A 15423-nucleotide genomic window follows, 5' to 3' on the forward strand; every position below is an offset into this window, starting at 1 on the left:
CACCCTGCGATCTCAGGGATTTTTACGCACTGCAAAAGAGTGAAGATAACGCCGCAGAAATGTATGTTGCGTGGTTTTACATGCTTCTGAAGGACCCCCTCTCCTGATAAAGGGACCGAAGAGGAATAAACAAGGCTGTTAAAATATTTTTTTTAAAAGAATATTGCAAAGGTGGAGCGATCAGAGAAGGGCTGATGACGGGACTATTAATCCTTTCAGTGCATCAAAAGCACCAAAGGGTATTAGAAACGTTTGGATGGAAATCGGGCGAGTGTTTAGACCTGTTTTTGGTTTTATATGAAACTGGTGGTTAGTTGTTGTGACATCTCTGCAAGGAATTCCACATTTCTCATTCAAGATTTTACTGAGGAGTGAATTTGCTTTGTCATATTTTTTTTTTCCCCCTGAAAGGTTGTATGGTGTCCAAAAAGCGGTTTCCCGTTGTGCATTTCAGAAACTCTCACCTCAATCGTTTTCTCTTGAAGTATTCCTTAATCTAAATGGAATTAGTTGAGTCTGAAGCCCTTTGTGAAAGGAACAGACATGGTACATGGGCACAGCTTCCTTCACGGTAAGACACCCGTAACCATCAGCTGAAGCCTACTTGGCCAGGGCTTTTATTGCTTGCGTAATTTTACATGTCTTGCCCTTATGAAAAAGTAGAGTAATCCTCTGATGAATTCAGAAGGACAACACAGCAACACTCTAACTCCAACAGGAATATTTTAGTGGTTCCTTGGTACAAAATGGGGAAAAAATACCATAAAGTAAGATAAGTTCAATATACTGCAGCCTGCTGTGAACTCAATTGAGAACCACCGACGCACTATAAGTTCCTATAGGGATCATATTAAATATTAATAATAATAGTGATTTTTTTTTTTTTTGTTGGGAAATACCCACACAGACTTAATAAAACTGTTTGATGACCATATGACAGCCCTCCTCGATGAGATGTTTTGGTTTAGGGTCCATTAATTTATTCTGTAAAAGGCTTAGTTAAGGCTTAGTAAAGGCTTAGTAAAGGCTTAGTTAATATGCAAAATAAGATTCCAGTAATTCAAACAGATAATGTACTTGCACAAAGTTACAGTAGGCCCAGAGGTTATGTAAAAATCCACTGAACTATGTGGAGTTGGCTATCATCATTAGTGACAAGTTTCTGGAGCTCTATTTCCAGTTTGAATGTTTGAACTGTCTTAATTAATAAGGTACTGCTATGAATTGGGACACTTTTATGGATGCTTTGAGGTTACAGCCAGGACATGTATGGTATTTGATAGACTGACGTACATGCAGCAATCCAAAACCTGAAATGTGCTCCATGCTGACTCAACCCTCTCTCAGTTGAAATCAAGCTGTGTTCAAAAACAGAGAGAGAAAAATATGCGCACGTCACAGTTTTCCATCAAAAATGTATTGGTCTCTGTTTTGTTTTTTACAGTTGTTGCAAGTCTTCTCATACTTGGGTTGTCTGGAGCAACAAAGAAGGATACAGCAGGTACTCTAATCTCCTCCACCACCACAACACCTTTTCTTCTCAGGTAACCTCTCCTCCATGCTTCTATCTCTGACCTTTCATTCGCCAACATCTCTTTCAGTGAAGAACAATTCTGGAGTCAAGCCTGCAGGCCAATGTGGAACTTGGGTGAAAGAACCAGAAGGAGGGCTCTTTACTTCTCCCAATTACCCAAACAAATACCCCCCAGACACAGAGTGTGTTTACATCCTTGAAGGTAAATATTCCCTTTAAGCATACCTACATAAAAAAAAAAAAAGAAAGTTTGGTGATCCTGCTGTTTGGTTTCATTCCTCAGGTTATCCTAGGAGGAAAATCACAGCAACTAACTGCTTAGAGCATGATGAGATGTAATAGTTTAGCGGTTATGAAATTAGACAGTGAGTAGCTATTTGAGCCTGTTAATTTTTCACAATGGGAGATGATATTTGATTAATCAGCGCAGAAGATCAGGTTACGCGTAACAAGATTACCAAAATGAAACATGGAAGCTCAACTCTATTGAGAGACTGCCAGCTCTGGAAGTGTGAAACTACCAGGATTGGAGCTCTCTATTGAAGGGGCTGGCGTGCTGAAAATGAAACAAGTCGAATGTTCATCAATGAACGCATGATTAATATTTCACTCCCTGCTTTGTGATAGGTGGTAATTGTTTTTCATCTGATTCTCTGTGTCTCGCAGCCCCCCCAAGGCAGTGTATTGATCTACACTTTGAGGAGAACTATTCGATCGAGTCCTCTTGGGAATGTAAATTTGACAACATCGAGGTTCGGGATGGACCATTTGGCTTCTCCCCAATGCTTGGACGGTATTGCGGTCAGCACAACCCGCCCGATATCAGGAGTAGCGGCCGATATCTGTGGATAAAATTTGTTACAGACGGTGAACTGGAAGCGGTGGGATTTTCGGCAAGTTACAACTTCACTGCAGGTACATTTTTGTCTGTATTATTACTGCTTTTCCTAATTCATTTCTTTTTTTTTTTGTGAAGGTTTTCCATGCCATATGGCTTTAACAGCAAGGCTCTCAATGAATAACAAACATCATCTAGGGAACGCGGCCCTGTGGAGGCCTCTTGCAGTTTTATTGATTGTCTGTCCACACACACACTCATACCAAAAATAAGACTATTTCCATTCACAATGCACGGTTATTGTCTGTGACATACTTGTGGCCAGCTAGGCTGTTATTTCTCTGCTCTATATCTAGAGTGACTTGGAATAGTGACAGATTTCAGAGTTCAGCAGGACAACAGGGTTTGAAGAAGGTGAGGCAGTGTGGCGAACTAATCTGTATTGTCGAACACAATCTGGGCAATTATTGTTGTGTGTAAAACCTCGACTGTCTTAATTTGCCTCACCTTTGGTTGAGATCCCATTACTGAAGCAGTGTGAGGATTGACGACAAGGCATCAGGGCATAACCATGATTTAATATTCCTTCGCCTACCCTTGACTGGGTTTAATAACACTGTCAACTTTTTAGTGTGTTTGAGGCCTGAAAGGCACAGTGCCAGGAAACATGAAAGGTATGCCAATTTGCCTCCACATCTACTGCATATGAACCTCCAGGGGCATTTTCCACTGGAGATTCAATAGTGTGTCATTGTTGATATGATGAACCCTTATACATCGACCTTTCATCCAAAAAAACCCATTGACAGGCTACTGACAATGAAGCTGTTGAGGCGAAGAGTGAATACAGGGACAATGGTTTACCTCTAATGGCCTTGTGTGTGTTGTTATGGAGGAGTCGAAATAGTGAAGCTCTTCAAATATAAAGGGGAAATTATAGGGAAGAAATGCAATCTTTAGAGATGAAATCCAGAGAGGAATAAGGAGGATATCATCCATAACTAGTGAGCAGGGGTGGAAAGAGTTCCTACTCAAGTGGAAGTAGCTGGGAAGTGGAAGTTTAATTACTGGTGTGAAGTAAAAGTAGCTCATTAAATTGTACTTAGAGTAAAAGTTATACTTAAAAAAAAAACGTGTTACATGATCATTCCATTGCAATTCAACACATATTTTAAAGGAGTGTTAGGCATGGTTATGTGCTATGGAGATCGCAGTCAGTTAGCATGAATCTCTCTGTTGAGCATTCCAAAAATACGACTCTGAAATGCATGTCAATATTTGATCTGTGATTTTAAAATAATATATATGAAAATGCCCATCCAGATTAGTCAATAATGCCACTATATTGAGGTTTATTTTGCTATTACTAGGCTAGCAAACCAGGCAAATGCAAACCAATAACACTATACCTGGATAGATAGCTTTTTGGCTCATGTAAACTCAACTATCATGAATAAATGTGAGCCTTTAATATTATAGTCATCCACATGCTTGTGCAAGTTTGATGCAGATCCAGTTCATGATTGGTCAGTTTCTGATGCAATGCTTATGGAGAGTCTATAACCTTTGGTCTTTGTAATGGATTTGATTTAAAAAAGCAAGTATAATGCTTCAGTCAAAACATACTTAAGTAAAAGTAAAATTACTAAAAATACTCAAAATAATACAAGTGCACAAAAAAGCTACTCAATCACAGTACCGAGAGTAAATGTAAGCTATGACTTCCACCCTTGCTAGTCAGTAACATAGAATGTAGACCACATTTTTCTGTAATGTGCTAATGAAATATTGTTTCTTTAGTAAAAGAAACTGCTCAACCCTCTTGGGAGTCTCACTGAAAATTTGCTGAGAGGAAAGAAAAAAGCTCTGCCTCCCGACTTGATAAGAAATATCTGTGGCATATGATTTACATAATTAAAGGAGATAAAAGTCCTGAATTCACTCGACTTGATGCTCCAAAATCTGGCTATGTGAAAAGTGTCTCACATCTGCAGCTGCTCTGCTAACCATGCTAATTCACACAGCCCTCTGATGAATGAGAGGTGAGAGAGGAAAAGAGGAGAGGCAACAAAGGCGACATGAATCAGTTCCTCCGTCATTTTAGGATTGTAGAGATAAAATCCTTTATGAGATCAACCTCTCCTTCAGATTCTGCCAGTGTCCTTTCAGAGCCTCATGGTCGTGATGACTAATGCAGGTAGTACGGCAGCCGGTGAATGAAGAACCAGTGACTGGAATCTCACATTATCCTGTGTCATATCATATTTAGAGGTACTCCAAGGAAGCACAAAAACTCTAGAGGTGTATTCATTCAATTTGTATCTAGCAGCTGGCATCAGAGGAAGTAAGAAAAATAAAATACACCCAGGTGCCTCATAATTGGTTTCTGCTTGCGTCATACAACTTTCACAGCAGTCTTTTCACCACTTGACTTGTTTCTGCAAGGGTATGAAAACTCGATGGGGAGAAGAGTTTGATCAGCTTGATATAGATATATTGGAAAATCATAAGTAGAGCTATTGCAGACATCAGTTTCAACGATAAGACAATCAAAGCAGCTGTGTAGGGATTCTTGCAAGAAAGCTTACCAGGCAGTGGAGTCCATCTGGCAGGCTGCGTGTGTGGCTCACCTTAGTTACCTGACTGAACGAGCGTAGCTTGCACTGCAAACAGGAAATACCCATCTGCTGCCTAACCGTCCGCCTCTTCCTCCCGGGTGAATTACACTCACAGCTCATCCAGCCCCATTATATATTGCTTCTTTTTTTCTTCTGTTTAGAATGTGCCGCCCTCACTCTTTTAACACTGCAGTGGAAAATGATCATCACCACCTTACAATGTACTTGAACCTCAGATCTAAAGCCCAACCGGGAACTAGAGGATTAGGGATTAATTAATTGGGATGGTGAGGTATCAGTGGCATGCCAGTTTATTTTTGGACTAGTGGCAACTCGGACCATTTGAGACCATGAGATGTGTGTGGTATTGAGGCTGCACCATTATCATGGACACCCTACTTTCAGCAATGTGATGACAGTACATTAACAAGCTTCCTATATTTGTAGCACATGCGCAGTCACTTCCGCCACATTTTCATTATTCCTAGAGGACAGCGACAAAGCAAAAATGTTACAATGTAACAAGGAGTCTTATATGAAAAAGCAAGTGGAATACAGCATGCGTACAGGGAAAGTGACTGAGACGAGGAACCCTGGTGTGTGTGTGAGTATGTGTGTGTGTGTGTGTTGTGGGGGGTGGAGGTGGGGGGAGCAGCAGTCAGTGATACATTGCTCTTCAGGTCGTCCTAGGGCGGTATGACCTTTGGACCCTCTGGACTGGTAGATTAAGTGGCGTTTCAGCACAAGCAGCCCACGCCAGGGCAAATAAAAGCTGCGAGTTCTCCCCCTCTTGCTCCTTGCACTCTGATCATTGGCTGTTTGAACAGCCAGGCCTGGTGCTGAGGCAGATGCTGCTACACGGAGACTCAGGGACTGTCTGTGTATTTTCTTGATCCGAGGACTAGTGTGTTGTTTCAATGAAACACGGTGGTGAAATGAAAAAAAAAAAAATACTCTTGTGGCCCGTTTAGCTTTTCAGCTGCTTCTCTACATGCAAAGGAAATCTCTTTTGCGGGTTTGTGGCTGAGTTTACAAAGAAATTATGAAGACCTTTTGGTGATTAGGGGGGATTTTCTGTTGTTTGATGAAAAACGACATACTGAATTTGATCATTTGTAGCAATATGACTGTGAAGTAGAGATATTATTGTGAAATTTAATTTGAGTTTAGTAAGCTATTCAAATGTGTGTCTTCAACATAACAGTGGTTGTAAAGTATGGACTGTAGCAAATGCTTGATGACATTTCTTGGCCCTTTAAGGAAGCATTTTTCATTTCAAATATGAATATTACAGTATGCTAATTGGTGATTAATAGCACAATATAAATACTAATATTAATAATCAGTGTACCCTAGTGGATCATCTTGTTTCTCTTGAGGAATGGAGCAATCTAATGTAAACTGGTCAGCAGTTAAATGCATGGTCAGCATCCGCCACACCACTTCATGCTATGCAGCCTCATATCTATTACCTGCAGTGGCACTGTAATGTTTTCTACTATTAAGAATTCAGGCCATGATTAATGAAACTATAATCTAGATGGGACTTTGATTGATCTAAGTCACTTGCAGCCCTACCAAGCTCTGACTGGACTGAGAATCATTTTCGAATGAAATGAGTCTAATGGCATTTGAGATTATAGCTGGAATAGGATATATGGGCCTATCATAAAGGAGGCAGGTCCATGAGATTGAACTTAGATGGGTTCAAACTGGAAAATTGAAAATTGAACCGAAGGGATCGACTCTTAACTCTTGGTAGGAAGCGACAGAGTCAGTAGCCACTGCTGGGGTTGGACTAAAAGTTCAGTTTCTTCTCAGTTTCACATCTGTCTCTAAAGTCATTTAGCAGTGACGACGCCTGACATTTAAATGGTAGAGTCCCTTTTTGTTCAATTGCATCCTCTAATCTCTCCAAATAAAGTTTCTGAAGACATTGGCATTCACTAGTTTGGCAGAGTGAGAGGGATAATCACTCATGATTATTGCCATTTATTTTGAGACAGAAGTGGATACTCTCAACTCGAGTAATATGATGAGAGAGAAGTGGCAATAGGGAACCTGGCCAAACAATAGACTGAGGTGTGTAGACAGGGAAGGAGCGGCTGAGAGGAAGAATTGGGGCTCTTACTTTGGAGATGCATTTTTATGAACAGTTGAAGACTGAGATGAGCGGAAGAGACAGGAATAGAACAAACAATACACTAGTCTTTGGTTCATTGAATACTACAAGAAAGGATGGTTGACATACTTTTCATTTCAGTCAAGTATTTCATGATTGTCAGTATTTCAATAGTGCTTCATTCCGTACCATGGCATTTACTTTTCAATACACTGGGTGTATTTTTCTTAGAAAAGGAACAAAGAAAGATAGAGAAGGATGATAAAGTAGTGTCACTGTGGTACATGTGGCTCTCTGGTGATTCATCTGGTTGTTTTATTGTGATACATCTCAATTCCACTCTCTCAAACAATACAAATCTTGTCAAAATTGTGTCCCTCAGTGGTAGAGCACCTGAGGCACTGGGACTTAAAATTCATTTTCCAGGGCCCAGCACCGTTACGGCTTCAGATTCACAGAGGAACTCAAGGAGGGGTGGACAAAATTCATGAAGCCTCCTGCTGTACATCTCCTGGTAATTTCAGTGGTGATTTCAGTGAAGGGCACGCTTGCCCTAATGAGCTGCATACACACCATCACTCCTCATAAATCACAAAAACACCAAAAATGATCATCCTCCTAATGTTTTGCTCTAATGCTTATTCAATCTCATTAGTGCCCCCTACTGTGCCAGCCGTCTTGCCTGGGAGTTTTCTCCCCCGATTGTGCAACGCTGCTTACTGTTTCTCTGATTGTTACGGGTGTCTCTTCTCTCTGCTGGGAAAATGTGTAGGTGTCTACTACCCACAGTGTAGGGATGCTCTTCTTTTGTTTTCTCTCTGTGAGTGTTGGGACATGCCGGATGGGCACCTACAAGTTGATTATGTATAAAGAGGATGAACATAGAGTATATATGTATAAAGAGGATGAACATAGAGTATGTATGTATAAAGACGATGAACATAGAGTATGTATGTATAAAGACGATGAACATAGAAGTAATTATTTAATTTGTGTATGATGGACACTGGGGTGGATAGTTGGACTATAAACAGTAAGCTTAGCATGATTAAGCTTAGCAAAGGGGTAGGACCAAATAAGTATTTTACTTCTTGCTACTCCATTTCGGACATGAAATATTTATTTATTTATGTTGTTTATTGAGAATTTGTTGTATACGTTTACTGTTAATTTTATTGGTTATTCTTGTTTTGTTTTCTTATGTATGTGTATATATATATATTTTTTTTTTATTATTTTTTTTATTTTTATTTTTTTTTTTACATGTTCGAAATAAATCTATTCTATTCTATTCTATTCTAGGACTTGGGCAAAGAGAAAATAACGGAGACCCTGTTGGTGTTTGTTTTTCAGATGACTCATTTCAATATAAAAAAATGCTGATAGCAGTCTAGACCTGTGTTTGCAAAACAAGCTCCCTCTTTTGGGTTTCTGAGAACCTGGTCCTGTGCAGCCTCTTCTCTCACCTAGTTGTGTTAGCTGCCCACACCAATCTCATTTCAGAAGAATCCTCTGTGCTTGTATCTGGTGAGGAAGAATGACAGTTGCTGCGTTCGGGCTCGGGCTGAGAACACTCTCCCCTCTCCACCGCCTGTGTTTTAGCGAGACGAGATGGATGGAGCGAGTTAGCATTGCAGGCACACCTCTTGCAGCTGTGGAAGAGGTCGGTCGCACCCTCTCTCTCGCTCTCTGTCTCTTTCTCTCTCGTTTTCCCTCTAACTCTCTCTCCTTACTTCTCTCCCTGCCGTCTCTCTCTCTCTGAGGGCGGCGTATGAATGCAGGCATGCCGTTTGTGTACCATAGCATTCATGTTTTTTACGCTTTCATGATGACCGTACACTTGAAAACTCCAGTACTTGGTGGTGGCGCTGCAGGAAAATTCAGCTATGCAAATGCAGAGCCCCAACCAACAAGAGAAAACTCCCCCCGTAATCAGTCAGCGGTTACGGTTCCTCTTTGTTCAGCCGATCCAACGTAACTGCGATGCCGTCAACGTTGTTTTAAATTTCAGTTGGCGCACGACCACTTTGTCGTTCATTTCCACATTAAGCATGAACCAGGCTTTCTTCTCTTTCTGTCTCTGCCCCACCTCCACTCTCCTCCCATCCCTTCGCTCTCATATCGCCCTTTACTCCCACCTGCTTAGGAGAGAAGGCCCTATGTGCAGCACAGAATGTTCACCGGCTTATCAGGCGGCGAGCCCTCACTCGGGGGACGGCCAATCAGGGTTTATCACCCAGTGCAACTTAACTCACTATCTAGCAGGATGGCTGTTATTTACCTCCTTTGGCTGTGTCTCCCTCCCCGAGCCAATTACCCTGCAGATCAATCAGTGGCTCAGCCGGCCTCCTGCCTCCATCCTCCGTGGCAGTTTGTTAGCCGGGCCTGCTGTTCCACTACAGATGCTATGGGGGTCAGGGCACCGCACTCCGCTGTGGATGGGAGTCTGCAGTAATGTAAACCATGCTGTGTGCGTGGGTTTATTTGTGGCCTGGGGTGGGCGGGTTGTGCGTAAATGGGGGGGGGGGTTGTGTACCTGTGTGTGTAGGTGTATGTGTATCAGTGTAAATATGTGTCAATGCTCGTGTGTTGGCACATGTGTATTTGTGTGTGTCCTAGGCATCCTCCCTCACTGCGTTACCTCACTGTAACAGAATCTTGGCTGCTTTCCTATTCAAACCCCTGTGTCCTTTCCATGCTAGACACACAATGGAGCAATCCATTGTGTTTTCCCGCAGTGTTTGCCACACTCTACACATGATGCATATGGTCTTTGCACTCAGAACTGCATTGGAAATTAGCTGGGTTGTTGTGAGTGTTTTTTCTCCACTCCCTTCTTCTGTAGGCATAACAGCTCGCCCGGGGCTCTTTGTTTCATTAGCCTATCACCGCGGTGGATCCTCGGCTGTCATGCTGAGAGCCTGACTCTCTCCATTATGCCGTATTAGGCGGCAATGAGATTCACCTGTGTGTTTTATCTCTGCACACATTAAGGCCTCGCCCCACAGAATGTGTCTAAGAGAATTATTCTTTTAAGAGCTGATTGAAAAGGTCTGCTAATTTTTGGAAGGTGAATGAGTTTTGTTTTCTCATTGCTTCTGATTGTACCTCTAATTTCAAAGCTGGGACATCACAGAACAGATTGCTTTCCATGCTTGATGAGTTTTGCTTTTGTTTTCATCTTCTCATCAGTGGAATATTTCCATGGGGAGTTGGTGCATTAACATACTGGGATAGAAAGTCTAACAACGGGCTCAAAAGGAGTATGAATGACAAATGACAAATGTTCTTTTTTCATTATCTACACTTTGCCCTCCCATTTTCTTATGTTCACTTTGGCCATGGATTGGTCTCTGCATCCCCAGTTTATCCCCTCAGCGCAAATCTCTGATTCCACAGGAACCTAAATCACATTTGACATCAGGGTAATCTAATAGATAATGGCAAGCTTTTGTTTTGCTGCCGGGCGCATGATATCATCATTCGCCTACAACAATGAAAGACGGCAAGCCCATGATGGGATTATGAAATGGTGTAATCCATACAATGGTCACATTTCATAACAAGACAACAGATGTGGATACAAGTGCATGCCCACAACAATATATATCCCCTTGAAGGAAATGACAGTAAAATGAGTTGATGGTACATTTCATGAACTGAAAGTGCAGCATGGGTCATATACTGGCATTCCCATTTTAAGTACTACGGGGAATGCAATGTTAATGCATATCATTACCATAGGCTCTTGTAAAACCCATGACAATTGTTTTATGGTCTGCAACTGATTGTAATTCTCCAGCTTCTCTCCATCCAGTCCATCATATTTCTCATATTCTAGTGTTCCCCCGATGCAACCAAAGCAGGATCTATATAACACTGCAATATTGGATGCAGTGATAATGGAACAAAAAATGTATAGTGTAGAATAGTGTAGAATATTATTAAAATATGTATAGAATAGAATAGTTTCCTCCTGAATCAAGTGTGTGTCTATGGTGGGTTTAGGCAGGGTGCCGAGGTGAAGCCTGGTTTTGAGATGGAGGTGAATAAGTGTCCACATCTCTTAGCCTTTTTGCAGCTCATTCATAACCATGATGGCAGAATTCCCAGGCAGGTTAAGGCCCTGCTAAATTTTAACCTAGAAGGCCTGCTTGGTACTCATGCCTCCCTTTGCCTCCCCCTGCTTTCGCCCTGTCTGTGTGAGGGATAGCTATTACACCCAGAGGATCTATTATGTGAGCTTGCAGGCTGCTAAACAGCTCTAACAGGAAAGCTCAGGTTAGGTATGAATGCTTACTGTTTGTTGTCCTTAAGGTGTGTGTGACATTTGGTTTCCTAGAGGTGTGATACAGTGAGGGCGATGTTCTGTGCATTTGTTTCAGCTCATGCCATTTTACTGAAGGTGTCAAGCATTTACTTGGCTATTGGGTCTGAAGCTCTCAGTCATGCCGGCTGTGTAACACTGTCAGGATGATGCCGTAACAAATATAAACAGGTTTTTCAGTGAAGTGTTATTAAATTGGTTTCCATCAGCTTTTCTCACACATTCCATCTTCCTTTCAGCCTTCTCAAACCTCAAATTGCTCGTCCATCTGTGATTATTGAGGTGCAGGGGTGTGCAAGAGCACATTTTCATTTCCTCCTCGGCCCAATGACTGTACAGCAAATGGGTCCAGCAAGTCAATTAAGACCATCTTCTTCTATCGGGCATCTGAACTCTTTCTGGCAGATTGCCGAGAGCAAGGACCTGGAAAAGTCAGGAAGTCGATCATGTGTGTTCATCTCTGTTTTTCTCTCAAACAAACACTAAACAGCCTGCTGAACAGCATGGCCTTGCTGGCATTTCATTTTCCATTTGGCAAGCTCGATTAATCACAGCACTCCTATACAATGCGACGCACATCGCCACCCGCCGCTGCTGGCTCTCATTATTCCCCTACCCAGGAAAATGTACAGCTAGGGAAAACGGAGACAGAAAGAGCGAAGGAGAGAAAGAGAGGGAGAGCAAGAGAGCAGGAGGGAATCTGTGGCTATGGTATATGCAGTACTGTATATTTGTATATCAGTAATAAAGATAAATGTAACAGAACTGCATCTGCTTGGTAGGGGGTTTATGAGAAAAAGAAAGATAGAGGTAGAGAGCAAGCTATGGATTGTGGTGTATAGGCTATGGCCATGCAGTTAGGGGAGACTGATAAAAGTTTGGGGCTGCTCCATGTCGCCCCAAGGCTCGGCTTCTATCTGAATATTCATTGAGCTGACACTGGCTTTTCTCGCCACCATTTGTAAAAGGATGCCAATTGGCTTTTCTGATGAGCCTCTGTGCCTCCATACAATATCTAACATGCATACAAACAAATTCTTGACACACATAGACACACAGGTATAGTACACACGCACACACACATAAGCGCGCAGTGTGACGGTGATTCCTTTATTTGTTTCTAAACAATTTGCTCCATGTATGTTAAAATTTGCCTGCATGGAGAACACAATGCTAGATAACTGTTTTTCTGTGACAATCGCTTGGCTTCACATCCCCAGGATTGGAATTGCGACTTGCTGCCTTAGCCGTCTCCCATGCATATCATTGTTTATGCACACAAATATCTCATCTGTTGCTAGGGAATTAACACGTTTTGGGAAATCCTTCAGTTTGTCAAGAGGTAGATTATTTATTCATTTAGCACCATTATGGTTTATGATTCTGTATTTGTTTTTATTTGCTTATGATCTTGGATTGTCAGGTTCACAGAACAGCTTTGCAGTAAACTACAGTCCATATCGTATTATAAAATTTGAGGTCAGAACCAATTTTTGTTGATAATACTGAGCTGAATCTGTTGCTTTCTGCAGAGACAATATCCTGCAACGATCACCCGTGCTGAGCTGCACAGAGTCAAGTGTGTCCATGTTACCAAGGTTACACAAGAGAGGTAACAGCTGAATTAGAGATCACTGTTGTGGAAAGTGTTCAGGTTTCATCTGTGTTCGCTGGTACGCACATGCATGGAGCCGTGCGCACGCAAACACGCTCTAATTTGTGTCCCAATGTGTCGAGAGGGCATTTCTCATCTAAGGCTTGAGTCAAGCTGGATTTTAGCTTGCGGAAACTACTCAAATCTGTATGCTACTCCTAATCCCTACACACACACACACACACACACACATAGATATACACACTAGACCTCCGCTGAGCTGTACAGGGCTACATCTGAACCCTGAGCGCTCAGATCAAAAAATCCTTTTCATTTTATACTCCAGTTTGTTTGTGGGGATGAGCTTGGTTCTGTATTTGTATGCTGAGTACTATATGTTGGAGATGAAGGCAGTAAAAATGTGTTTGTGTGTATGGAGGAGAGAGAAGAGAGTGGGAAAAAAAAAAGTGGAGTTCATACCTGCACTCCAGAGAACCAATATCTCATCCTGTACATCTGGCTCTACCATTAATTATGAGCTCTTGATTATAATACCTGGTGTAGTGCGTGGCCTACAAACTGCGAGGTGTTGTGATAGTCTGCGTAATAGACTGGGAAAATATTGAAATATGTAAAAGCGGCACAGCTAACATCATGTAAAAATACAAAATGCATGTTCAGTTTCGCTTCACCGATGATCCAAAGATACATGGTTTGGATAGGAGTCTTTGAGCAAGGGACAAATGTTTGGCATGTTTTTGCTGCTTAGCCCTTTCTCTCCATGCATATCTAGAGAGATACTGCAGCACACTTCAAACATACTTGTACTACCACTATTCCCTCCATCCACTCAGGACTCCACCAAGGTCCACCTATGACCAAGGTCAATACGCTACCTTCCCCCAACTGCGGGTTAGGAAGGCTTGATCTGTAGCATTTATTATCACTTTGCTAATCCTAGTGTTATAATTTACTAAAAAGATGAGAGCAACGAATGGGAGCCTGAGATTCATGTGAAGGTAATGGATGTGTGTTGGGACGTATCAGTTGATAGAGTGGAATTCATTCAATTTAAATCTTTCCACACACTGCATTTCAGTAAATGTTGACTAGCAGAGATTTATCTCCGTGTCAAAGATAGATGTGATTACTGTGCTTTATCTCTGGCCAGTATTGCACACGCTTTGTTCTGGCCTCAAAATGCTTATTCATAACCTTTCTAAGGGCTTGGCGATTCATCTTGAGGCTTCACCATACATAACTGTCTTACATATTCAGACATAATTCCATGTACAGCTCCTCTGGTAAGATGTAGAACTCAGCTGTGATTGAAATCGCCTTCCCCTCCCTCAATAGCTATGTGGCACAAGGACATAATTTTCTTTTTTGAAATTAGAAAAGATTAGGTTGACTCTGAAGGGCTCGACAGAGAATTTTTTTTCACCCTCTGGGCAACATTTTATTCCATAGTATTTCGAAAGTCTGCCGACTTTACCTTCTGATTCAGTTGATATTTCGCTGTCTCTCTCTAACTCTCTCTGTCTGTGTCTTTCTGTCTGTCTCACACACTCTCTCTCTTAGTCTCTCTCTTACTCTGCACTTACAATCTTAAAAGGTGTGGAAAATATATATGGGTAGTCATCTGTATTGGTGACTCATAACAGAGAAAATAATTTATCTTTGCACATAATGCACTTCTTTTTTCATCTCAAAGACCTTTGACTTGCTTGACTAAAAGACTAAAAGACTCATCGAAACAGCTTCCCTAGCATAGCTATTAATGGCATTTAAAACCACATGCAAAAAGCCATTCCTCCACACACACTGAGGATAATTTCTTGAATTCGTAATCACGCATATTCATGATTTGTTCAGGGGAAACTGATCTCCAGAGCGAGGACATCCATTGCACCAGAGCACAGAGTAAGGTAAGAGGGTCTGAACAGAAGCACAGGGTGATGCATTAGACAGAGAGAAATAAAGAAGTGTGGGAGGTGCAGGTGGGGTGGGTGGGATGGGGTTTGGGCAAAAAAACGTAGCGTGTATTTATAGCTTATAGAAGAGATGGACTCTGATAAGGAGTGAAGTCTGAGTCATTGATTTTATCGTGCTCCACCTCTGAAGAGGCAAGGCTTTGGGGAAATTCTTAGATGGCGGTAGGCTGAGCTCATTGAAAATGCTTTAATGGAGGGAGTGGGGATGGGGGCTTTGGTGCGGCTTAAATATTCATTAGCTGACTGTACTAGTGCAGGAGTAAGGTTTTAGCCCCTAGCTGTGGATATCTCCTGAAGCACTACCTGTCAACCATCTGTGGTTTCTCCCCTTCAGTGGAAGCAAAGGCGATTCACTGAAATCTGGTATATCAGTGTTGAGTTGCGAAACACTTGTCA

At 41.8% G+C, this 15423-nt stretch overlaps 1 protein-coding gene across 1 annotated transcript in view; it reads left to right on the top strand.

The window, feature by feature from the left end:
* Positions 1–480: 480 nt before the first annotated feature.
* neto1l (neuropilin (NRP) and tolloid (TLL)-like 1, like) overlaps positions 481–15423 on the top strand; it is a 63066-nt gene continuing 48123 nt past the window's right edge. Inside the window, exons 1-4 of the mRNA XM_071894392.2 lie at positions 481–571; positions 1445–1501; positions 1602–1736; positions 2201–2449. Coding sequence (XP_071750493.1) covers positions 544–571; positions 1445–1501; positions 1602–1736; positions 2201–2449 — 469 coding nt within the window. The 5' untranslated portion in view covers positions 481–543. The remainder of the gene's footprint in view (positions 572–1444; positions 1502–1601; positions 1737–2200; positions 2450–15423) is intronic.

Source organism: Centroberyx gerrardi, chromosome 22 (assembly GCF_048128805.1).
Source record: "Centroberyx gerrardi isolate f3 chromosome 22, fCenGer3.hap1.cur.20231027, whole genome shotgun sequence".
Classification (NCBI taxonomy): domain Eukaryota; kingdom Metazoa; phylum Chordata; class Actinopteri; order Beryciformes; family Berycidae; genus Centroberyx; species Centroberyx gerrardi.